Here is a 26,659-nt window from a genome sequence, read left to right as displayed (position 1 = left end):
CAAACCTGTCTGTGCCGGAGACCCCTCAGTTGGTTTATCAAGCCACAATCTGCAGTGACCTTTTGACCTTGCTGTGATCTAAACCCCCACCAGGCCTATTTATTAAGAACCCTCCCACTGAGACCCAGATACCTGCACCACGAGTATTACACATTCATCCTCTGTCCCTCTCCTCCTCTTTCCCTCCGCCTTCCCCCCCTCCCTTCTTCTCCAGGCTCCAGCGGACAAGCTGACCTTCCTCCCTCTATTTGTCTCACTTTAAGAGAGCCAGAGGGAGAGAAAATGGAAGTGTAGAGCGAGAGAGAGAATATCTATCTGCAGTTTGAGTCACAGTCCCCCCCCCCTCGGCCCAGCAAGATTAAGTCTTTGGATGTTTCTACAGTGCTGCCTGGTAGTAGCTACACGCGGCACGCTGGTGCATTGGCCATAACCCCCAGCCTTACAGCCTCCACACTTCACCTGCTATCATTAATCACCCCTTCTCACCAGTAGTAATTCCACACCACAGTTTTAAAGCTAATTTGCTGACAATAAAATGCACACTGTAATATTTATGTACTCGTTTTTATTTCAAAATACAATATTGATTACAGCTCATTCTTGGAGACACAGTGCAGTGCAAGCATTTCGGGTGTCCGGTGCGAGAGGGCCTGGTTAGAGACATGCGTCACAGAGGAGCACTGCAGTAAAAACATGCATGATCACACAGAGACAGACAGGGGAAACTCCGGGATCTCCACTACTATCCCAGCTAGCTACCCAGCATTCAGGACTCCAGCGGAGATGTCAGAGTGAGTGACAGGAGAAATGGAGGTCATGTTGATTTCATTAGGCGACACCTTTTTTTTCTCGGATCATGTGCTTTGTCCCCTAGCCATCGGTAGCACTGTGTGTGTATAAAATACAGTACAATCTAAATTATCATTTTTGGGGGGCTAATTCTTGAGGTACCATCATTACTTTGGAAATGAAGTCTGATTGTGACCTAGAGATATATTCTCTGGTTAGGACAACACGCTTCCCAGATTTCTAACCATGCATCTAGCTCATGTCTCAGACTCCATACAAACTGATTAACACCACAGTCACAATTGCACAGAAGTTGAAATTCATTAATATAGTAATTAGTAATGAAGTCATTCTAGATCTCCACTTGTAAACCCTACAAGTGGAGATCAGCATTGACCTTCCACTGTTAAATGAATGACCTTTCAGACGTGAGCTCCCCAAACTTAGGCCAACTTACCAAAGACCAAAGTAATGATGGCTACCACAACGTCAACAGCTAGGACAACCACAAAGTCACACCATAAAGTACAAATTACATAACTGCGTGGTACAAAATTCAACAATGTCAAAATACAATACTCAATCAAATGAAATCTAAACTAGGACGGATCTGAGGATACAAATAATAAGAAACAAAGTGTGCAAGAAAGAAGCTTTAGCAGTGAATAACGTAAAGGCCGACTATGAATGCAGTGCCCATTGCAGAGACAGGGCGAGACTGTCTCCAGATGAGGTAGGGCACTCCTGGGCACAGAATCAGCGTGGCCCCCGGCTTTAGGCCTTAAAACCACACCAGACAACACCAGAGGCACCCAGTCATATTCTGCCAACCTAAAGTCACACTCCCATAGGCTATCTGCTCCCCCAACACTGTCTGTTGGAAAATACAAAGCCAAGACGTTTAAACACAAGGAGCAAATGAAGGTAACATTTGACAAAATTTCACTAAAATAAATAAATGTTACTATTTTAAGGTTGTGATATTGTTTAGCAAATCCACAGTTTATACTTTGTGTGATTCTTCAGACTTACATACATTACAATACTTGTGTGATAATGTAACATAAGCCCTACATCTGTGAAGGTAGTTTGAAATTCAATGGGAGCGAAGTGGAATGATTGATTGTATAGTCATTTCATTAAGTAGTTGCTACGTCAACTTGGACATCTCACGTTGTCTCCCAAATACATTCACAGCCAGTGCAATACTATTATAGCTAAATATGTAACATCCAAAGAACATCCAAGATCAATTACCTCAGAGGAGAGAGGCCTCATACATTCCAACATTGATAGTTTAAGACAGTGAGGACCACACGTAAATAGAGACAAAAGCACACCTCTAGAGTACAGCTTGGTATTTGCTCAAAACGTATAAATATATGTATCCGATATAAATTTCTCTCTATTGTACTTTTTTTTCTGTTTTCCCTGAAAGTGCTCAGCTTTTATGTATGTGTAGGCCTCGGCGTGTGGACTTCTGGTGCGCAAAACTTGAGTGTCAACGACCAACTAGGGCCGGACATTCAGGTGTTGTGTAAGGGTTACTGCACGTGGACAAAAGGGGGACATCATTTGGGGATTGGGTTTTTTGTACAATGTCAGTTAGTATATAATGTCAGACCTTTAATGATCCATCCACTGTAGACAGAATTGTGCCAGTCTTAATGTGTGCAAAAAAATGTCATGCTTATGTATGATATTGTACTAGCTTCATTCATAGCAATACACATGTGTGTTGTTTCGACGTATGAGCAAGCAACACAGGCTAAAATATCATATTGAAGCAAGGGTACAGAAGAGTTGACTACTGATAAAATCATGCCTGGCTTCTCCATTAAGGGAGACTGAGTTTGAAGGAAAGACACTCGGACACTAAGGACACTAAAACACATTCTCAAACACACACACACACACACACACACAAACACATGTGTATACACCCACACTGCTCGTAGTTACGTCTGAAGGTCATTCAGCTTATACCCTGTACATAAAAACTAACACACACACAGCCAAAGATCCACCCACACCATTCTCACACAGAAAGGTAGAATTTGGACACACACACACACGAGCTGTCAGAAAAAAAGGGAACTTTTTTCCCCAGCCATTATGCATCGCTAAGTAATGTGATAGAGCAAGAAAATTAGAGCGAGAGAGAGTGAGCGAGCGAGAGCAAGCGAGAGCGAGAGAGAATTATATGATTTGGAAGTAAATCATTTGTTATCCAGTGGTGTGGCAAGTTAGAAGACAACAATTTAAGAGAGCGATACAGAGAAAGCGAGAGAGAGAGAGAGAGAGAGAGAGAGAGAGAGAGAGAGAGAAAGAGAGCAGAATCTTTCCCAGTAATCACGGATGTCAAACCATCCATTTACTCTACAGATGTAGGATCTTAATTTGAGCCAGTTTTCTACAGCAGGAAAATTGTCCTGCATCAACAGGAAATGTGAATGATTATGTGGTTTAGAATGAATTGATCTTTTTCTAAGAGTTGATGCATTTTCCATTAGGGAAAACTTCAGAAGCCTTTTAAAACCTCCAATACGATACACATTTTAAACATACTGCATTGTGGGAAAGTTATGCTGCTACAGGGGGATCAAATTAAGGTCTTACATCTCTATCTTAAGCTAAACCACAAGCAAGAAAAAGGGGAAAGAGGAATGTCGTTTGGAGACTGCCGTCTACTAGTCTCCTACACCTTTTGTGGCCCCCCGTCGAAGAAGAGAGGAGATAAGACTGACTGAAGATAGGGGCAGGGGTGGCGTGGGTGGCGTGGGTGGCGTGGCTGGTGGCTGGGGCTTCCCATAACTGCAATCTTGTTTGGATGGACAAGAGGAAGGAAGGGAGGAGGCGTGGGCTGAGGCAGATGCTGGACGAGGATTCAAGCAAGGGTCACTATACATCTTCAGGCAGGAATGCTTTCCTGAAGGTTATGGTTCATCCGAAACAGAGAGGCAGGGAAAGAAGAGAGCAGAGATATATATATATATATGAGCTCAGCGATACAGTACATACAGTACATTAAATCTACCTAGCAAGGAAACAACACCCCTAATACCAACACACTAAAGAGATGTCTCACAGAATTAAAGTCACATAAGAGTAGAAGACAAGATAGTTGAAACATCTAGGTCAGTGCTTCCTAAAGTAGGCACTGGTTGTCTTGCCAACCAGTGACTTGTTTTTAAGCGGATTTCCATGCTACTGTTGTTGTACAGTATTTACATCCCACTGTCGGACCAGGGGGAAATGTTGGGACATATACTAACTTGTACAATCCCATACATCAAAACACAGACTGCAACACACACACACACACACATCACCGTATCACATTGGCTAGGACCACAATGTAAGCACATCAATAGCTACTGTGCAGAAACAGGAAGGGGTTGATATCTCATAGAGTTAGTGTGGAAAATGTGCTAGCTACTAGTAACTCAAAACCTAGTTAAAACGCACAAACACATTGACCCGAGACATGGCTGCAGATTGCTATAGCTTAAAAAAGAAGAAGCTATGACACACACATTTGGATAGTCTCTTTGTAGACGCTCTACATACTATCTACAGACATTTCAACTAACGCTAACCCTAACCGTAGCTCTTATCGTAACCCTAAACTTAACTGCTTACCCCAATCGTAGATCTAACCATAACCCTCACCCGTATTCTAAACCTAAACCTAACCCTAAACGTAACCTTAGCAAGAGGTTTCTTATCAACAGACAGTTTGTCGATAGAATGACCATGAAAATCCGGACTATCCAAATCAAGCGGGACCCAAATTCATCTTGGAACCTAGCCATGTGTCAGGTCAAACAAACACGAGTGCAAACTAATGGACAAACTCTAACTTGAGATGCAGTGAGCTCGTGTAACCTTTCCTTCTCCGCGAATCATGTTAGACGACAGATTTGTGCAGACAAGTTCTGTGTTTGTGTCTGAAGTCAGGCTTGAGCCCTACAGGCTTTCAGAATCAGAACGGATCAGATCTAAGGCCCGGAAGAGAGATAATCAGGTAGAAAAGAGGTAGAAGGGAGAGCAGACCAGAGTGGGAAAGGCAGGATAAGATTGACCATTGTACTGGATGAGATCAGGACTGAGGTTGAGAGTGAGAATGTGTCTCAACAGTCCTTTCCATGTCTCCTGTCCTTCATGACCACTGACACATGAGATCACGTTGATTTAATCTATCGTCCTTTCACATCAGTGGTCATACAGGAAATGAGCCAAGGATAGGCTATTATTTTGAGATTGTCAGGACAGAGCCTCATATTTAAATATCAAACAGAATTTGAAGTTCCCATTACATGGTAATGAGAGAGAGGGATGAACAGCAAGGTTTGGGACAAAGGAAAAAGGATGAAGGCCATAAGTGGCCACTTCTTCTTGGCTAACTGGGGTCACATGACCAGCACAAAACACCAATCACAGATTGTTACCAGCGTGAGGGAGGAGGTTGGGCTCCAGCGAACCTTGGGCCTCCAGGACCATGCAGGCCGGTTATAGCTGCCTGGCTCATGGCAATATAAACACAAACATACACGCACATGCACACACATACCACACACAGGAACACACATTCAACATACACACACACACACAAAAAAAAAGAAGAATAAAAGAAGGGGAAGAGGGGATATTTGTCAGCTTTGTTCAACCACAGCCAGGGTGGTTTCAAAAGAAATGTATGAATCCACTTATACATTACACCGGACATATTTCTGGAATGTGTTTCCATAACATCTATATTTTGTGAGGTTTCTGGGGTTATTCCAGAATGTTGTGTCCTGTTAGGTGTAAAGTATGGACCACCCTGTCAGTGCACATATTATGGACAGCTGAAAGAGACAGGGAATTAGAGTGGATTTCAAGACTCTCCGGGTTTTGCCTCAAGAGCATTGCCTCGAGTAGATGACAGACAATGAGAGAGAGAGAAAAGGACAAGCAGCAAAGATAAAACAAAGAGAAGGAGAATAGCCTAAATCAGGGGACACATTATAATTGCGCAACCTTGAGAAAGAGTTAGAGAGTAAAACAATATACAGATGTAGGATCTTAACATGATCACCCTGTTGCAGGATAACTTTCCTGCAATGCAGGACACGTTACACTTATTTGAGGTTTAAAAACTGTTTCTGAAGTGTGCAATTTCTACTTAGAAATGTCAGAATTGATTTTTCCTTACAAATGTGTAAAACCCAAGAAAAATGTCCATTAATTATAACACACAAAATAATTCACATTTCAAGTTGCTGCAGGATTACTTTCCAGCTGTAGCAAACTGGCTGAAATTAAGATCCGACATCTGTAGAGGTGTCGAGGAAGAGATAAACATTCTAGAGGAGGATGGGTAAGTTAAAACAAAGAGGGGATCTCACTTGGTTCCCTCCTCGGGGCCCCCCTCTGCATCCAGCTTGCCCTCTTCCTCCATCTTCTGCTCGTCAGAGATGAGCTCCTGTTTCTTGTGACGCCGTATGCACTTCACCACCACCATGGACAGGATGAGCAGAGCCAGCGCACCGCCGACTGATGCCCCGATCGCAACCGCTATGGTCGAGTCCCGCGGGGGAGGCACTGTGGAGGGGGAGAGGAGGAGGGAAGAGGAGGTGAGACAGTTCTGTAGATGGAGTGTGTCGTTGGCAAAGGGCTGATTAAACCACAGTGTGAGGAAACAAAAAAAAAAGACAGCAATGCCCTTTTATGGGTTTGTGAGTGTGTCATCATGCATACATGTGTGTGAGAGGCAATGATTCTGAGGTGAGCTGGGTTGGCACGCCCATCAATATTTGTATTACATTTTGTTAGTTAACTAGGCAAGTCAGTTCTTATTTACAACGATGGCCTAACCCCCCCAGCCAATCCCTTCCCTAACGATGCCGGGCCAACTGTGCGCCACCCTATGGGACTCCAGATCACAGCCGGTTGTGATAAAGCCTGGGAATGAACCAGGTTCTGCAATGACGCCTCTAGCACTGCAATGCAGTAACTTAGACCACAACGCCACTCGGGAAGTAAATAAGTAAAAAGCTGTATAGTGTTGAGTCATCACGTCCTGGGCTGAAGGAAGGTTGAGACCAAGGGAGAACAGAAACACAAGCAGATGAGGAACTGAAGGATGGAGGGATGGATTGGTGAGTGAATGGATTGATGTGTGGATGAATGAATGTCAAGACCAGGGTACATTTATTAATGACCATGCTAGCACACAAGGCCAGAAATGAGCTGGAAAGGGTGGATGGATGGACCAGTTGACCACAGATTAGTGCTGAGCAATCAGTGCTTTTTGAGGTCGGTTCGGATTAGGTTTTATTATAAAAATAATTATCCCGGTTTTCGGTTTCAACTTTCTTTTTTTTAAAACAATTACACAATGCTTTATGTGGGTTGAATGCTCTAACAACACAGAATAAAACGGCCAATAAAAATCCTATGATATTAGTGACCGCCCATTACTGCTTTTCACTTATTAATCATAATTTACTCACATTACTTTACTTTATTATTATACTCCAAGTTACCACCTCATCTCTATAGAGCTGCTGCCTATGCGGTCTGATGAAATCACAATGTTCGTAGATCTTCAAAGCATACAAGGCTTACTTTTATGACCGCTGAATGCCAACGAACAATCACTGAGATCAACTATTTTCAGGCTCGCGAAGAGACTGCTCAGTAACTTGCCCCCTGTCGCTGCAATTGCTTGCTCCCTGCCTTTACCCCTGCCCTTACATTCTGTGACGACAAACATGTTGATGATTCCGTGGCCCTGGATGCGGTCGGGGGGGTTACGGACGTAGCAGTTATAGACGCCCTCGTCCGACAGCTGGACATCAGAGAGGGTGATGGACAAGTCGTTCTTTTCCAGGTTACCCACAAACTGCACTCGGTCACTGAACCGGTCTGTCCTCAGGGGCATCATCCCCTTCTTATAGGTCATGAACTGGAAGAGAGAGGAGGAAGAGGGGGATTAGTAGAAAGATAGACAGAAAACATGTTGTTTTTATTTAACCCAGGACCCCCTGGAAAACAGTGGCAATTGTATAGTCAAAAACATGGACACATTCCAGGGTTTTGCTTTATTGTGACTATTGTCTACAGCGTTGCACACGCTTGGCATTCTCTCAACCAGCTTCATGAGGTAGTAATCAGGAATGCATTTCAATTAACAGGTATGCCTTGTTAAATGTACATTTTTTTGAATTTCTTTCCTTCTTAATGCGTTTGAGCCTATCAACTTTAAAACATGAAGGTGAGTCAATCCGGAAACTTTGAAAGTTTCTTCAAGTGCAGTCGCAAAAACCATCATGCACTATGATGAAACTGGCTCTCATGTTGACCGCCACAGGAAAGGAAGACCTCTGCTCCAGAGGATACGTTCATTAGAGTTAACTGCACCTCAGATTGCAGCCCAAATAAATGCTTCACAGAGTAACAGACACATCTCAACATCAACTGTTCAGAGGAGACTGTGTGAATCAGGCCTTCATGGTCAAATTGCTGCAAAGAAACCACTAATAAAGGACACAAATGTGAAGTAGAGACTTGCTTGGGCCAAGAAACATGAGCAATGAACATTAGACCAGTGGAAATCTGTCCTTTGGACTGATGAGACAAATTTGAGATTTTTGGTTGATGTCTTTGTGAGACGCAGAGTAGGTGAACAGATGACCTCCGCATGTGTGATTCCCACTGTGAAGCATGGAGGAGGAGGTGTGATGGTGTGGGGGTGCTTAGCTGGTGATTTATTTAGAATTCAAGGCACACTTAGGCACCACAGCATTCTGCATTCCATACCATCTGGTTTGCGCTTAGTGGGACTATCCTTAGTTTTTCAACAGGACAATTACCCGACATACCTCCAGGCTGTGTAAGGGCTATATCACTAAGAAGGAGAGTGATGGAGGGCTGCATGAGATGACCTGGCCCCCACAATCACCCGACCTCAACCCAATTGAGATGGTTTGGGATGAGTTGGACCACAGAGTGAAGGAAAAGCAGCCAACAAGTGCTCAACATATGTGGGAACTCCTTCAAGACTGTTGGAAAAGCATTCCAGTTGAAGCTGGTTGAGAGAATGCCAAGAGTCTGTAAAACTGTTATCAAGGTAAAGGGTGGCTACTTTGAAGAATCTCAAATATAAAATATATTTTCATTTGTTTAACACTTTTTTGGTTACTACATGATGTGTTATTTCTTAGTTTTGATGTATTCACTACTATTCTACAACGTAGAAAATAGTAAAAATAAAGAAAAACCCTTGAATGAGTAGGTGTGTTCAAACTTTTGACTGGTACTGTGACCGAAACCCGCACCAACACACAGTAAGTTATATTAACAGTATTGCACTTTTCATGTAAACTATTTTTGTCCGGCTCATAGTCTAACCACTGATCAAGCAACATTATAGACTAAACGTTCAAATCCTGTTGCGGCAGGATTATTTTGCTATGACAATACTGGTCAAATTAAGATCCTACATCTGTACACTTTCCTGGCTAAATAAATAAAATGAAACGAAACACGTCAAAATAGATGGAGAAAGCATGGCATTAAAAAAGCAGAAAGAGAGAGGAGAGAGAGTTGACAGGAAAGCTGAGGATGGAGTATGCAACATAAGAAACAAGATTAATCTTACTGTATATCATGGCAAAGTCAGGAATATGGTTTCCATTTTAGCCTAGCCTACCTTACCCTTCCTTGAGTCAGTCCTCACCTTACTTGAGTCATTCTGAGGCTGAGGGTGTCCTAAAATGGACACTGTGCATCGGCCTGACATTGACACAAGACAAGGGCAGACACATGGTCTGGTCTCTCACCATCTCCTCAGTCTCGTTGGTGTTCTCCTGGTAGGTCCAGTTCATGGCAAACTTGTTGACGTCCATCTTGTAGCAGGAAGTGAAGATGCACTGGATCCTCACCATGGTGCCGTTCAGGACGTTGATCTGATTATGGACCAGGACATCCATACTGGACACAGGGCAGGCTAGGAGAGGGAGGGAGGGATGGATGGAGGGGATTGGTCAAGAAACATAGATGTGCTAAACATAGATTTTATTTTTTTATTTATTTTTTATTTTACCAGGCAAGTCAGTTAAGAACACATTCTTATTTTCAATGACGGCCTAGGAACAGTGGGTTAACTGCCTGTTCATGGGCAGAATGACAGATTTGTACCTTGTCAGCTCGGGGATTTGAACTTGCAACCTTTGCAACGCTCTAACCACTAGGCTACCCGGACCGGGGGGCAGCTACTCACCCAAGCCTCCCCAGCTTCTCCTTTACCCAAATCCAGATAGCAGATGTTCTGAAAGAGCTGCAAAACCTGGACCCGTACAAATCAGCTGGGCTTGACAATCTGGACCCTCTATTTCTGAAACTATCCGCCGCCATTGTCGCAACCCCTATTACCAGCCTGTTCAACCTCTCTTTCACATCGTCTGAGATCCCCAAGGATTGGAAAGCTGCCGCAGTCATCCCCCTCTTCAAAAGGGGGAGACACCCTGGACCCTAACTGTTACAGACCTATATCCATCCTGCCCTGCCTATCTAAGGTTTTCGAAAGCCAAGTCAACAAACAGATCACTGACCATCTCAAATCCCACCGTACCTTCTTCGCTGTGCAATCTGGTTTCCGAGCCGGTCACGGGTGCACCTCAGCCACGCTCAAGTTACTAAACGATATCATAACCGCCATCGATAAAAGACATTACTGTGCAGCCGTCTTCATCGACCTGGCCAAGGCTTTCAACTCTGTCAATCACCATATTCTTATCGGCAGACTCAGTAGCCTCAGTTGTTTTAATGACTGCCTTGCCTGGTTCACCTACTACTTTGCAGACAGAGTTCAGTTTGTCAAATCGGAGGGCATGTTGTTCGTTCCTCTGGCAGTCTCTATGGGGGTGCCACAGTGTTCAATTCTCGGGCCGACTCTTTTCTCTGTATATATCAATGATTTTGCTCTTTTTGTGCAAAGCAATGATCAGGGCACGTGTTTCCTTGCAGGTAACCATGGTAGACAGAGGAAGAACAATTCCAAGCACCACCCTCCTTTTGAAGCTTCCAGTCTGTTATTCAAACTCAATCAGCATGACAGAGTGATCTCCAGCCGTGTCCTCATCAACACTCACTCCTGTGTTAACGAGAGAATCACTGACATGATGTCAGCTGGTCCTTTTCTGGCAGGGCTGAAATGCAGTGGACATGTGTTTTGGGGGATTCAGTTCATTTGTATGGCAAAGAGGAACTTTACAAATTAATTGCAATTCCTCTGATCACTCTTCATAACATTCTGGAGTATATGCAAATTGCCATCATACAAACTGAGGCAGCAGACTTTGTGAAAATTATATTTGTGTCATTCTTAAAACTTTTGGCCACAACTGTACAGTATGTCATGGGAAATTGATAGAAAAGAAACAATCAAAGGGCAAACAATTCACACAATGTATCAATGAATGCGCAAGAATAGGCAGGAGACAACTGAGCGCATTCTGGAGAGTTGAGTGCATGCATTCTGGAGAGAGACGAGCCATATATTTCCTGCACACCCCTCCCCTTCTTCTGGTTGCAACATTTAAAATTATTCTCAAGACACATTATCTTCACACGTTTTAGGTGCTTTTCACTGACTGCCGCAACTCAATCAGCTAGACCTATTGACACGCCCACTACCCAAATTGCGGGCTTCCCAAATAGTCAACAATTATTTTTTTATCAAAGAAGCTAATGATTTTCTGTGGCTAAGTCTGGTGAAGTACTTTGAATGCTTTTATTTAGGCAGGAGTAAATATGTAATTTTGCAAAACATACATTTTATTTTAAGGGAAGCCATTATCCTGACAGTGCACTGTGCACCCGCCAAACATTCCTTTCCAATTCTCAAGAGGCTGAAACCAGAGATTAGTATATAATGACAAGATGCTCATGTCTCCCCCCTAACCATGGGAGTCGTTGTCCCAAAGGCGGTAAGGCAGGCGACAAGCTTAGGTCTGCATATTATGCACATAGAAATGCATTGGGCTTACTCTGGACAGCTTTTGGTGAGAGTGAACCCTCTCGCTTCACCTCTTCCTCTCTGCTGAATCTCCACCGGATAAAGAATCGGAATGAGCGAAGCAGCGCCCCTCTGTCTCACTGTATGTAGCCCATGTATCTGATGCTGTCTGGACCAAAACAGTATGGCAGGTCATACAATTTCTTTCCAGACAGCATCAGATACATGGTCTACACATACTGAGACAGAGTGTCAGTGTTTTGCTCGCTCGGATGCTGAAATTGATGCATTTTACTCTCAGCGCACGTCTCGGTCAAATAAATGATCGATATTTCAATGTTTTATTTGGATGGGCAAGGAGGATGGGACACGCCCCCTAAGACCCACCCTTAAACGACGGCAATGTGTGTGACTGCCTCAGTGGGATGTGTGTGTATTGGTCTGAGTGTGGCAGTTAGTGAGTACAAGCACGTGCGTGATGGCCGGGGTGGGACGGGTGCGTTTGCTCGGCTCTGCACCAGTCTGCCGAGTTTTGTGTTACTGGACAAGCTCCTCCTGCTGCTGCAATCACTCTTCATCGTACCGGGTCTCTGCAGCAGCTAGACCCTCTAATCATACCCTCATATCTCCCTCTCTCGTTCTCTCTCTCTCTGTTTGTGTGCTGTAGTGGTGCAGTTAGAGTCCTTCAGATCACTCACGTCCTCCCTCTCCTCTTCTCCTCCCTCCCTCCCCTCCCTTCCTCTCTCTGAATCAGGTGTCATCTGGAAGTACCGCATTACAGCACCTGCTTAGAGAGGAGGGAGGGAGGTAGGGAAAAATAGGCTGACATCCCACAATATACATACAAGTATGACGCACCCCCCCTCCCCCACACACATATGTGTGCTCACATATAGACCTATAGCTACACATTGGCAAACATATGCACACCCTGTATGTCACACACACACACACACGCACGCACTCAGCCATGTGCACTATTCTTTACTGATGCTATGTCAATGTCTTCACAGCCCATGCCTATTCCTATTTATCTATATACAGATGTAGTATCTTAATTTGAACTACTTTGCTACAGCAGAAAGGTTATCCTGCAGCAAGAATCAAGGCCAACATTTTAAAGAGGAAATTACAAACTTTAGAAGCCTTTTTAAACCTTGAACACATTACAAGTTTGTATTTCCTGACGTGCAGGAAATTCTCAGCAACAAAAGAGTGATCAAATTAAGACCAAACATCTGTACTGTATCTAGTGCATCTGTAGGGTGAGTACATTCCTACACTGAGGAGGGGGTTACTTGACAGTATGTCTATCACATCCTTTAATAAACATACACAATCAGATAATCCCATTCACACTTAATCAGCTGAAATGTCTTAATGACAATCAAAGTCTACATCTCCAATGTAATGGGAAGCAATTGGTAGCTACTGTGGCTCCCTGCCAATACTAAGAGACTAACTAACCTAACCTGAGTAGCATCTGGTTCTGCAGGGAGAGTCCAATGAAAGTCCCCTCTATCTTTTGTGCAAGAGGCTTTGGTTGGGAATGTTACATCACGTCAGTAGCGACCACGCATGATGAGTCGACGTTTATCACACATGAACATGGCCTTGAGCTACTTTTTACCCGCTTCGACAATGCTGAAGCTACTGTAATCTCTGGTAATATGCGAAAAATAGTCCAACTCTATCTTGAGCAAGTGTACATGTATGCTATCTGTACATGTTACTGGGAATATGTCTGATGCTAAGATCATTGTCTCGAACTATAGGCCTATAAACACATGTACTGAACTATACTAGTACAATATGTGTAGCATTCAGAATCTCTCTCATCCTATAAGGCAAGTCTGAAAATGGTTTTAAACACAAACATATGAGCCAAAGCTTTTTCTGCACCACTCGATCCGCTATTTCAAGGCAGGAAATACTGCAGTGTACCGCCCTCTCCCTCCCTCCCTCCCTCCCTTTACCCTCCCTCCCTCCCTCCCTCCTTCCCTCCCTCCCTCCCTCCCTCCCTCCCTCCCTCCCTCCCTCCCTCAGCACACCCGATATCTCCCTCCTCTCTCTGTCTTTCAGTTTTTTTTCTGAGGCTCAAGGTCATTGTAAAAGAGAAGGTAAAGACTAGGGTTGTGGGGGTCATAACATTTTGTCAGCTGGTGATTGTCAAGTAAATAACTGTTGGTCTCAATGTAATTTATAGTCAATTAACATAAACATATTGAGCATTTTTTAAAACATTTATTTAACCTTTATTTAACTAGGCAAGTCAGTTAATAACAAATTCTTATTTACAATGACGGACTACCCCGGCCAAACCTGGACAACGCTGGGCCAATTGTGCGCCGCCCTATGGGACTCCCAATCACGGCCGGATGTAACACAGCCTGGATCTCCTGGCTTCCACACATAGCCTGCAAGTCAATGATGCAGACCTTTGGAACATCTACATGTGACAAATTCTAAAGAATCCATGTAATACAGCTTACACCTTCACAGTAAATCCATTATTTATTTTAGACAGGTCGAAATAAGCATGATACGAAGAAAATGTCATCTATTTCAGAAAAACAGAATAGCATACTCTGCGTTGTCCTTATGTTAGATCCTGATCTGGCTATGCCAAGTGGCTGTGGAGTACACCAGTTAATTTAGCAGACAAGATTTGCATAGAATTCTGTGCCATTATTTTATAGTATGAAGAATACTGTGTTGAGCAGTTCTGTGTTGAGCAGCTAACAAAGAAATTGGTACACCTATATGCTTAATTTAGAGTTATTAATGTAACTTTAGTTGTTCTACAAACGCTGGGCTATATGTTCTGATTTTGAATACATTGTAAGGCTGCATAATGCGAATCTAATGATGATTTGAAAAAGTAGCTTGAAAGGCATGTACACACTTCAGGCTGTACACACTTCATCAGTCTCTCATTCACAATTTTTGACAAGCACTTGACAATGCCTTGAATTTCATGGTGGCATCCTCTTTGTGTGTCTTTAATGCACACTAAAACAATCCATGCCTTTTGCGGCCAGTGGCCGTGGGGCCCTTGGCCCGGAGTGCTGCGTTGTGCTGTATGGTTCGAAGCACCCCTCATTCACATGGCTCTCCATCACGTGATTGGTTCTCGACACATCAGGGACGCAACTGCGTGTGTCCTTATCCAATTCCTAGGTGCATATTGAAGATATTGGAAGCACTGTCCACATGTACTTTTTGTCAGCCAACAAGATGAGTAGGCCTAATGAACAGCAAAAGTACTAGCCTATGTCAATCTACTCTCCCCCGTTGTAAAAAAAGTTGACCTATGCTATTATGTGCTAGAAATAAATAAACATACTCTGGGACAGTAGTAGAATGCGATAGATCCCAAAATAATACATCCACTAGCATCAAAACAACGTTTTAAGGCAATGTTGTAAAGGTTGTCTTCGTCGTCTGACGATGAGTATGAAATATCGGACCAATGCGCAGCGTGGTAAGTGTCCATGTTCATATTTATTTAAACTCAGAACACTAAACAAAATAACAAAGAGAATGAAACGAAACGAAACAGTTCTGTAAGGTGACATACACTAAACAGAAAATAATCACCCACAAAACACAGGTGGGAAAAGCCTACCTAAGTATGATTCTCAATCAGAGACAACGATCGGCAGCTGCCTCTGATTGAGAACCATACCAGGCAGAACACAGAAATACAACAAAGAAAAAAGAACATAGACTACCCACCCCAACTCACGCACTGACCAAACTAACACAAAGACAAAATAAAGAAACTACAGTCAGAACGTGACAAATGTGGCTGACGCAACAGATCAGAACGTTTAGCTTAAAATGTTGATTAACTATAAGGCAATTATTTTCACATTATAAGCGCACAATGCGCACACGGCAGTAGACTATAAGTGCAAAAGTTCCATTGGTGGGAAAACACCATTATCAAAAGTGACTGCAAATTAGGCATTTAATGCTTTTATTATAAAGGTGCATTTTTATGGTGAAAATGATCCCCAAACTCACGCCCTGTTTATGTATGCCAGTTAGGCTCTACACCCCTTGTAAAGTGGATTAACGTGCTTCATTTTAATAAGTTATTTGGCCACTTTACTTGTGATACAAACCTTATCAAAGCATACAGGCCTATGGGCTAGGCTAGATGAGGTGTGCGACTATGATTCAAAAAAATAACACAAAACAGACTTTTTTCTTGCGATACACTGGGCATCATTCACAAGTGATAGGCTAATATTGTCACCCATGAGATTATTCTTAAAAAAATATATATATGTTTATTATTTTCCAATAAAAAAATCAAATAAAAAAGACAGCAATACAAACAATGACATTCATTGTACTGTTGAATGGGATGGCCAATTTAGAGGACAAAACAAAACTTAACTCACACAAACACAAAATAAAACAAAATCCTATTAGGTGGTACTTGTATAAGAAGACAGCATATAGTCATTACAAGCAGTGTAGTTAAGCCAAAAATAAATATTGAGTGGAGTACAGCACAGAGTAGCAGCAGATCGTCAACCGAGTTATGAAGCGGGACTAGACCATTTATCCAGTATCGGCTGCCATATTTTGTAAAACATTGGACTTCTATTAGAGGTATTGTATCGAATCTTTTCCATATGTATTACATTCCCTAAATTCCGCAACCACATTTCAAAGGTAGGTACCGTCTCCAATTTCCACAATTGCAATATGAGCCTTTTGGCTAACAGAGTTCAAAAAGAGACAGCTTTCCCTTCCTGGTTATTCCCATAAACTATATCAGAGTGATCAATGGGTCTGGGGCTAGAACTCTATCAAAGGCTCTAGAAGTAATCAAACATGAGTAATCAAACATGAGAGCCCAGTAAGCATGTAACTTAGGACATGTCCAGAATAAGTGGGTCAACGTACCCTCATCCTGCTTGCACCTCTCACACAGTGGTGAGGTGTCCGGGAATATTTTATGCAGTTTTACTTTTGAGTAATGTAACCTGTGTATCACCTTAAACTGTACAAGGTCGTGTCTGGCATTCAGGCAAATTGGGCTGTCTATGTAAACAGTGGGTATGTTAAGAAAATACCTCATCTGTTTCCAGATCCTAAGCGTATGACAAATAACTGGGTGAGAGTCATAAGTGGATTTTTTCACATATGATGGGCTATTAAGAAGTGCAAGGAGTGAGGAACCTTGACAGGAGGCCTGCTCAATCAAAAGCCATGAAGGCATATCCTTCTGTCTCGTCGCAGGTAAACTTTTCCTCCAGAAGGACACAATGTTCAGATTAGCAGCCCAATAATACAGTTTAAAGTGAGGAAGGCCAAAGCCCCCCTCTATCTTGCACTTGCATAAATGCTTCTTTGAAATTCTGGCTGCCTTGTTATCCCATAAAAATGGAGTTACTATTGAATCCAGTTTCTTAAAATAGCTTTGTGGTATGAAATTGGGTAGACATTGGAAGAGGTAAAGAAACCTAGGTAGGACAACCATTTTAATAGCGTTTATACGACCAACCAAGGAGATAGGCAGAGTGCTCCAAAAATCTATTTTTTTGTTTAAACTGATATATTTTCATGTCCCAATTCGCTTTCAATAGCTGATCAAGGTCTCTTGTCACTACAATGCCAAGACTTGTGAACTTGTCCATCACTGTTCTAAACGGGGTAGATTGCAGAAATTGCATATCCACATATTGGCATCAACCCACTTGGGGGTTGACAAAAAGACACACACCCCCACCCCTCATCTTACCAGACGTAGCATCTCTGTTCTGCCAGTGCATGGTCAATCCCGCCAGCTTTGTATTATCTGTGTCGTCGTTCAGCCACGACTCGGTGATACATAAGATATTACAGTTCTTAATGTCCAGTTGCTATGGAATAGAATGTAAAAAAGGGTTCTACCTGGAACCAAAAGGGTTCTACCTAGAACCAAAAAGGGTTATTAAAAGGGTTCTCCTATGTGGACAGCCGAATAACTCTTTTAGGTTCTAGATAGCACATTTTTTTTCTAAGAGTGTAGATACAATACTGTACTACAGTACTACACATATCATTTCAGACTCAGCCAAAACACTAATAGCATGGAAGAGACTGGAGGCTTTTATTGAGTTTCAACCATAACTCCTTTACTAATCTCGGAGTGTTTTGTGGGGAGAGTGGGGTTGTAGTTTCCTGTGGTTTCTTAGCCAACAGGACATTGTCAGCAGAATGTTTGTGCAGTGTGTATACAAAGACCAGACTTAATGGTTCAATGAGTCTGTGTGCGTTTGTGCGTGCGTGCGTGTGTGTGTGTGTGTGTGTGTGTGCGTGTGCGTGTGCGTGTGCGTGTGCGTGTGCGTGTGTGTGTGCGTGTGCGTGTGCATGTGCGTGTGCGTGTGTGTGTGTGTGTGTGTGTGTGTGTGCGTGTGCGTGCGTGTGCTTGTACGAGTATAATTGTGTGCAAAGGACTTTAAGGTGGTAGATCAGTATTGGGAAAGCTCACTAACTAACAAACAACAGCAATCCACTGAGACTGTGTTTGTGGCTTGGTACCCTTTCATCTGGTTCAAGACTAGTTTGGACCAGAGACATGTATTTTGAGAGTTGGGCCAACTTTTAGAATTTGGAATAATTGTTCTAATTCTACACATTCAGTTACATACAGTTGGAAGTTTACATACACTTGGGATGGAGTTATTAAAACACATTTTTCAACCACTTCTTGTTAACAAGTCGGTTAGGACATCTACTTTGTGCGTGACACAAGTCATTTTTCCAACAATTGTTTACAGACAGATTATTTCACTTATAATTCACTGTATCACAATTCCAGTGGGTCAGAAGTTTACATACAGTAAGTTGACTGTGCCTTTAAACAGCTTGGAAAAATCCAGAAAATGATGTCATGGCTTTAGAAGCTTCTGATAGGCTAATTTACATAATTTGAGTCAATTGGAGGTATACATGTGGATGTATTTCAAGGCCTACCTTCAAACTCAGTGCCTCTTTGCATGACATCGTGGGAAAATCAAAATAAATCAGTCAAGACCTCAGAAAAAAATTGTAGACCTCCACAAGTCTGGATCATCCTTGGGAGCAATTTCCAAACGCCTGAAGGTACCATGTTCATCTGTACAAACAATAGTACACAAGTATAAACACCATGGGACAACGCAGCCGTCAAACCACCCAGGAAGGAGATGCATTCTGTCTCCTAGAGATGAACGTACTTTGATGCAAAAAGTGCAAATCAATCCCAGAACAGCAAAGGACCATGTGAAAATGCTGGAGGAAACAGGTACAAAAGTATCTATATCCACAGTAAAATGAGTCCTATATCAACATAACCTGAAATGCTCCACTGCTCCAAAACCTCCATAAAAAAGCAAGACTACGGTTTGCAACTGCACATGGGGACAAATATCATACCTTTTTGAGAAATGTTCTCTGGTCTGATGAAACAAAAATATAACTGTTTGGCCATAATGACCATCGTTATGTTTGGAGGAAAAAGGGGGAGGCTTGCAAGCAGAAGAACACCATCCCAACCGTGAAGTACGGGGGTGGCAGCATCATGTTGTAAGAGTGCTTTTCTGCAGGAGGGTCTTGATAAAGGAAAATGTTGTAGATATATTGAAGCAACACCTCAAGACATCAGTCAGGAATTTAAAGCTTGGTCGCAAATGGGTCTTCAAATGGACAACAACCCCAAGTATACTTCCAAAGTTGTGGCAAAATGGCTTAAGGACAAGAAAGTCAAGGTATTGGAGTGTCCATCACAAAGCCCTGACTTCAATCCTATAGAACATTTGTGGGCAGAACTGAAAAAGCGTGTGCGTGCAAGGAGGCCTACAAACCTGACTCAGTTATACCAGCTCTGTCAGGAGGAAGGGGTCAAAATCCATCCAACTTATTGTGGAAGCTTGTGGAAGGCTACCCGAAACGTTTGACCCAAGTTAAACAATTTAAAGGCAATGCTACCAAATACTAATTGAGTGTATGTGAACTTCTGACCCATTGGGAATGTGATGAAAGAAATAAAAGCTGAAATAAATAATTATCTCAACTATTATTCTGACATTTCACATTCTTAAAATAAAGTGGTGATCCTACCTAACCTAAGACAGGGAAATTTTACTAGCATTAAATTTCAGGATTTGTGAAAAACTGAGTTTAAATGTATTTGGCTAAGGTGTCTGTAAAATTCTGACTTCAACTGTAGTCTTATTTCAATATTTGACCATGTAAAGTAATGGGGCGATAGGTCTAACATGGCTGACGTACCATTTTTAAGTGTCATGTGAATGAATCATGGTCCATGGTCCTGTGTGTGTTCAGTGTGAGTGTGTGTGTGTGTGTTTGTTTTGCTGTGGACAGTGGCTCAGCATACTTACTGACTAGTGGGTTCAATAGGGGAAGGATAATGTAGTATAATACCTTACTGAGGGACCTTAATATGGGTGGTCATAATGTTATTACGTTTGGCTATATGGAGGTAACAGTGTTCAAGACTGGTCAAATATACTGGATCTCTGTCTGATGACTGAGATATGTGCCTTTGATATGACACAGGGTACATGATTCGGTAGGCAAGGTCATTATGCAGGCTATGGGACTACAGACTACACACAGTAGCCTCTACCTCACATCTCAATCTAAACATGTACCCTACAGTGTCCCTTCCACGAGGAAGCAGCTACTCCTCCTCTCTACTTCCTCACATTCAAAAGGAGCAGCCTGGTTACACCATCCGGAGAATGGGAATTGATGACCTATTCCATGAAATTAATGCTGCCAGCTCTGAGCTTAACTGCTGCATAGCCAAAGTAGTCTACAGACTGCAGTGTGGGCTATACAGTGGCAGTGGATGTGGATTGGCCTGCCCCCTTGTGGATAAAAAAAGTAGACTCAAAGGTCCAGATACCAAATCACAAATACTGTTGGTTGTTCCTCAGCACCCGGTGGTCATCGAGTGTAGCCGAGCTCCTAAACGTCTACTATTACCAACTGCTCCTTGAAATAGTATGAGAGGATGTATGTGAGCTTGTCAGCATTGCCCATTAGACATCATCGCTGCTGGTCTAAAAAGTAGACCGTCTGCGTGGCACTGTCTCCCCCTAGTGTCAACGTCTAGGAGGTGCAGCATCATGACAATACATGATTGTTCTAAAATGGTGAAGGTTTCAGAGGCTGGTGTGGTATTAGTCATCTCTTCTGCTGCAGACTGCACGGTGACCAGACAGTGTGAACTAGGCGTCAACACAACAGTTTGAACGTGATAGACTATAGACACTGCATGGCAATTATATTTTTTCCAATATATATTTTCTACATTTTTAACCTACCTTTTATTGTAATATCCTACGACATTACGATAACACAGATATGAACAGACATATGTGGAAAATACAGGTTTAAGCTACTGTATAGGCTTAATGGTGTCATGGCATCAAAATCACAGATCGGGAAATTCATCTCATGAGCTGTCATTACGCACCAGTAGCCTGTTGCCAGGCAGGCCTTTGCTTAGCACAAAACAGCGCTCTCACTATCCATCTTTATCTGACTGTTCTTTGGGATACGAAAAATAAAGTGTTGGCTATGTGAATAAACGGGAAATATAACCTACACTAGTGAGGAAATGTGAATTGATAATTATATCCATCCAGATGCGCTAAACTCAGTATAGTTTGGCTTCGTCATAGCCAGCCGACCGAGGCAAAGCAAGCTGCCAGTCACGCTTCGACCCGCTATTGTGAGAAAGCAAACACTATGACGATTTCTTTATTTGTAATTGAGGAGAAACTAGGATTTATTTCAGATTCAAGGCCTGTTTACAAATAGCCTGTACGCAAGGCGATGTTGCTAGCGATGCGTCTCTAGTGCAGAGATGATGGAGATACGCGGTGTCCGTGCGTCAGCGTCCATCCACTCCACTCCGCACCTGCATCAGTAGAGAGAGCATCACTGGACCTGCCTGAGCCCTGATACTTAAACGACTGTTCCACATTCTATAGGTAGAGAGCGGGCCAATAATAAAACCCCACGTTGTTTCAGTTTAGATCAGGCGTTGGGACGCTGGAATTATGCTTTTTGTGATTCACTGCACTTTATCTCTCTGGATTTAAAACAACCGCACATCGTTTAGCCAACTGTTTTGGATCCTTGACTGAGTCTGTTGACATAGCCTAAAGTGTTAGGCTTAGAGGTGATGAAGTTGGCAATTTACAGTGATGGCAAGCGGCGATTTTCGTGGGCCACCAGTCTGTCTATTAACTAGGTAGCCTACAATAATCATACAGCGTTTCAGGAATATCTTCATTTTGCTCATTTACAAACACGCACGCACGCACGCACGCACGCACACACACACACACACACACACACACACACACACACACACACACACACACACACACACACACACACACACACACACACACACACACACACACACACACACACACACACACACACACACACACACACAACGCGCGAGGAAACGGTGCACATTTGATCCAAGATAGTAAAATCTCTGTCGTCTCGCGTCTCTGTCACTCATCTTTCAAAATTACGATCCGCTGTTACATGAGACGTTTCCGTTATAGCCTACTTACCCATAATATAAACCACCAATCCCACGATGCTCAAGTTGATAGCTGGCATCCACGTCTTATTTCGCTTTTGTAATGTAAAATGCATTGTATCCCCTTGTAGTAAAACGTCACGCTATATGACTAAAATACAAATATCGTCAAATCTTCTGTTGTACTTAAAAAAAAAGCTTAAAATATGTGTTATTTTGTCAGTGCTATGATATGGCTGGCAGTGACTGTAGCTGTAGAAATAGTTGATTATATGGTTGTGGGTGTCTCTCCAAAGAAGGCGGGGAGGTTGGAAATGGAATAAAAGCCTCCACTCTTAGCTCCCTCCCTCTCTATCCCTCCATGTACCCTTTTCATATCTTATATTTTAATGTACAATTATTAAATTACATTCACTCACAATCATGGAAAAGCACTTGAATTTCATAATTCACGGATGCCCTTAGATAAACTAATGAGATTTAATCATATAATAGTGTCTTTTGTTGTTTGTTTGATCAGACTCAAAATAGAATCACATCACACGTGTTGACTATCATTTTCCCATGCTGTAGACTATGTGCGTGTATTGTGCTGTCAGTATAGGTGATAAATATAAATGTGGAATATAAATAGGCTATAGGCTAGCTAACGGAATCAATTATATTGATCTCTAATTATCTCTGTGTGTCCTAGACCAGGGATTTTCCAACCTTTCCTTGGGGGACATAAAACCGTTCCATGTATTTGACCTATTCCACAGTTATTAACACACCTGATTCAACTTGTCAACTAATCATCAAGCACTTAAATAGGTCAACCAGGTCAGCATAACTGTGAAATGTCTGGGGGCCCAGAGGTTTGAAAAACGCTGTTTGTCAGACAGACAGACAGACAGACAGACAGACAGACAGACAGACAGACAGACAGACAGACAGACAGACAGACAGACAGACAGACAGACAGACAGACAGACAGACAGACAGACAGACAGACAGACAGACAGACAGACAGACAGACAGACAGACAGACAGACAGACAGACAGACAGACAGACAGACTGTACAAGAAATCAAAGTCTATATACAGTGAGTGCAAATAAGGTCAAATAAGGGAGTTAAGGCAATAAATAGGCCATGGTGGCGAAGTAATTACAATATGGCAATTAAACACTGGAATGGTAGATGTTCAAAAGATGGATGTGCAAGTAGAGATACTGTGGTGCAAAAGGAGCAAAATAAATAAATACAGTATGGGGATGAGGTAGATAGATGGGCTGTATACAGATGGACTATGAACAGGTACAGTGATCTGTGAGCTAGTGAGGGAGATGGGAATCTCCCATTGAGTAAAGGACAGGGATATTTTCATGACATCTTTCCTGAGACGAATGAATAAAAAACATTGTTTGATTGCGGTCATGGAAATAGAATTCTGAATTGTATATTTGCACCGTTTTTGACAAGTGTGTCTCAAATGAGGGTGCAGGGCAGTCGGGCACAAATTGAGCTTTGAATGGCAAGTCGAATGTTGTCCCCCCCCCCTTATTTTAAATCAAAGTTACAGCCCTGCTTTGTGTGTGTTTGTGTGTGTATTTGTTTATAGAGTTTCCCCTTAACGAAATACCCTGGGCATTTTCATGAGTAAAGGATGTTAGTTGTCAATAATTGATGTCCTGATTAATTACTGAGCAGTTGGACTGCCGTACACATAAACAATAACCTATAACACCGACAGAATCGTTCTGGGATTGAATCTGTAGCGCATCGACCGACAAATCCATCGCTCATGTTTAGGTGAGGTCAGAGGTGCCTTTTCATCGCTGAAAGTCAAAGCCCTTTGGCGTTTACGACTATGGCCCATAGAAACGCATTGAATGACACATTTATAAAAAGACAGTAAACATTTGTATCATAAGGTATCAGGTTTTGAGGTGTTTGTTCTATATCTAGGAGATATAAAGCTCAGGAAATATTTTTGGACACACACTCTTCTTTTTTTTTTTTTTGGCACAGAACTACCTCCGTACTTCCACAGAGGTATGGGTGACTTTCAGACAAGTCCCGTGACACTTGTGGGGGTCATGGAGCAAAATAGAGAACACCACCGTGTTCATGAATGACAGTCCCGTCTTTCCATAGAGTGGTATTAGTTAGTAGGCCAAACCGTTCGGGCTCTACAGACATTTTCATGAGAAGAGCGATTCTTTTACGTCTATCTTCAATGGACACATTTTATGGATATTTGTCTGTTTGTTGTTGTTTTAATTAGATTGATGGACATGAATTAATTGACACTTGAGCTGACATTCACAGCGTTTACCATCTCCACGAACGTTGGGGCGAAATTCCCTCTTAAAAGGCATTGTTGGAAGTTCAGTGTCCATGCGGTAGAATGCACGTTCGCAGTGGTAGAACACGATTTGAATGGATATTGGCCATCTTCTAACATAGCCTGTGGACAACAGGCCTCCTGGCTTTTTAGACTGAACCGAGTGGGATTATAAAAGGTATCAGAAAAGCGGATGCGACCGATGATCGACGATAAATGATAAATGACAGATGATCTGGAAGGTAAAATGTAATTCTGAACATTGTAAAAGTGATATCTCGGCAAAGGGTCATAGACTTAACAGAGAAATCCAAAAGACAAAAAGGATGAAGATGTTTAATGAGCACCGTCTCTCAGTGTCCGGGGAGGAGGGGTTTGGGAAGTCTGTGGAAAGAGAATACGAAGAACGAAGCAGCCGTGGTAGCCAAACAAACAAAGAATTCAACCTGCTCGCAGCAAGACCCAACCCCTCCCTTTCTGTTCATCAATAGCAAGTGCAGGAATAAAGAGGTACCTAGGAAGAAAACAAGGGAGGAAGGGGGCTCCAATATGGATGTTAAGGGGTGGGGTGATGGGGGGGGGAAGAGATAGATAACAGGGAAAGAGTGGGATGTACTGTGAGCTCCAGATGAACGGATGGGGATGAAAAGATCAATACCGACAAAAGAGAGATGTCGGTATCAAAGCCCTCGCTGGTCAGTCAAGCACAATGGAGCTACACACGAATAGCTAATGCAGAGGAACATAGTGGGAAATGCTAAAGGTAAGAGGATGAAATAAATAAAGTGTGACATATATAAAAAAGGGATGAGCAATTCCTCATGGAAATATTGTGAGACTGGATATAATCTTTCCAAGTACAACCATAGCCTTCTTTGTGGAACAGCAGCAGAACCCACAGGGTACTCGGGTATGCAACTCCAGTGGAGATCATGAGTGTAAAGGACTCCACGGCTCTAGTTTGGCCTTTCCAACAGATTGCTGTGTGTGTGTGTGTGTGTGTGTGTGTGTGTGTGTGTGTGTGTGTGTGTGTGTGTGTGTGTGTGTGTGTGTGTGTGTGTGTGTGTGTGTGTGTGTGTGTGTGTGTGTGTGTGTGTGTGTGTGTGTGTGTGTGTGTGTGTGTGTGTGGTGTTTGTGTGTGCCCCCTGGGAGAAGGCATCATTTGACAGCAGGCAGTGCCATTTGGCATAAACCTTCGCGTAGATGAGAACGCAATCATTCTGGGGGATTCAGGGGATGAGTCGAGAGGCTTTAGAGCAGAAACAAATAAATAGACAAGGATGTTCACACATCACACTGGAAAAGGGCAGAGAGATAGAGAGACAAAACAAGAGAGGGAACGGTGAGCATTAGATAAACAGTGGAGGAGATTGATGGGAAGATGAAGCACTATAATACATTTTTTTGTATAAGTTATAAGTTAAGTTGTCTTTTTAAAGTCTGCTGTCGATGGTCATCGATGACATTGATCTGTATTGAAACTGAGCTGCCCAATAATGTTGAGCAACAAGCATTCAGCCACACCTCTGAGAGAGGAGCACTCTGGGATTAAGGGATAAGGACACATTGTGTAACGGTCAAGTCATTCCAGATGGGACATGACCTATTTCTAAGGGCTACATCAAATGCTGCTCTCCGATCAGATAAAAAAGCAAATCAGCTTACCAATAACAGAGCTAGTATGCTTGTTGAATAATCAAACAAAAACAATCTAGCATCTCAACAGAAGTGTCTACCTATTTCCAAACAAATCACATCCTTGCCAAAGTACCTAAAGGCCACATGTAATGGATTGTCCTGTGCATGGTCTGTGAATGTTCTGTACATATCCTGTGGAATGTCCCCAGGATAATTGCTGCAGAGAGAGCCAGCTGGTGGATGAAACCATGTGCAAGATAATCCCTCTACCCACTTCCTGTTTTTTAAAAACCCTACCTATCAAACAGAATAACTGTCCATCT

At 42.6% G+C, this 26,659-nt stretch overlaps 1 protein-coding gene across 2 annotated transcripts; it reads right to left on the bottom strand.

Annotated features, from left to right (window-relative positions):
* Window positions 1-550: 550 nt before the first annotated feature.
* Window positions 551-22,634, bottom strand: scn2b (sodium channel, voltage-gated, type II, beta). Of its 2 annotated transcripts, XM_046294785.1 has the most exons (6): window positions 22,402-22,634; window positions 9,618-9,784; window positions 7,531-7,741; window positions 6,180-6,375; window positions 5,241-5,311; window positions 551-3,718 (listed from the first exon to the last, which is right to left on the bottom strand). In XM_046294785.1, the coding sequence occupies exons 1-5, from the start codon at window positions 22,484-22,486 to the stop codon at window positions 5,302-5,304; spliced, it is 669 nt and encodes a 222-aa protein (XP_046150741.1). In that variant the 5' UTR covers window positions 22,487-22,634; the 3' UTR covers window positions 551-3,718; window positions 5,241-5,301. The 2 variants fall into 2 exon arrangements, with proteins under 2 accessions (XP_046150741.1, XP_046150740.1); XM_046294784.1 differs by lacking the exon at window positions 5,241-5,311.
* Between the last annotated feature and the right edge of the window lie 4,025 nt (window positions 22,635-26,659).

The sequence above is a fragment of the Oncorhynchus gorbuscha genome, linkage group LG13, assembly GCF_021184085.1.
Source record: "Oncorhynchus gorbuscha isolate QuinsamMale2020 ecotype Even-year linkage group LG13, OgorEven_v1.0, whole genome shotgun sequence".
Taxonomy (NCBI): domain Eukaryota; kingdom Metazoa; phylum Chordata; class Actinopteri; order Salmoniformes; family Salmonidae; genus Oncorhynchus; species Oncorhynchus gorbuscha.
This window is presented reverse-complemented; position numbering and strand designations above follow the sequence as displayed.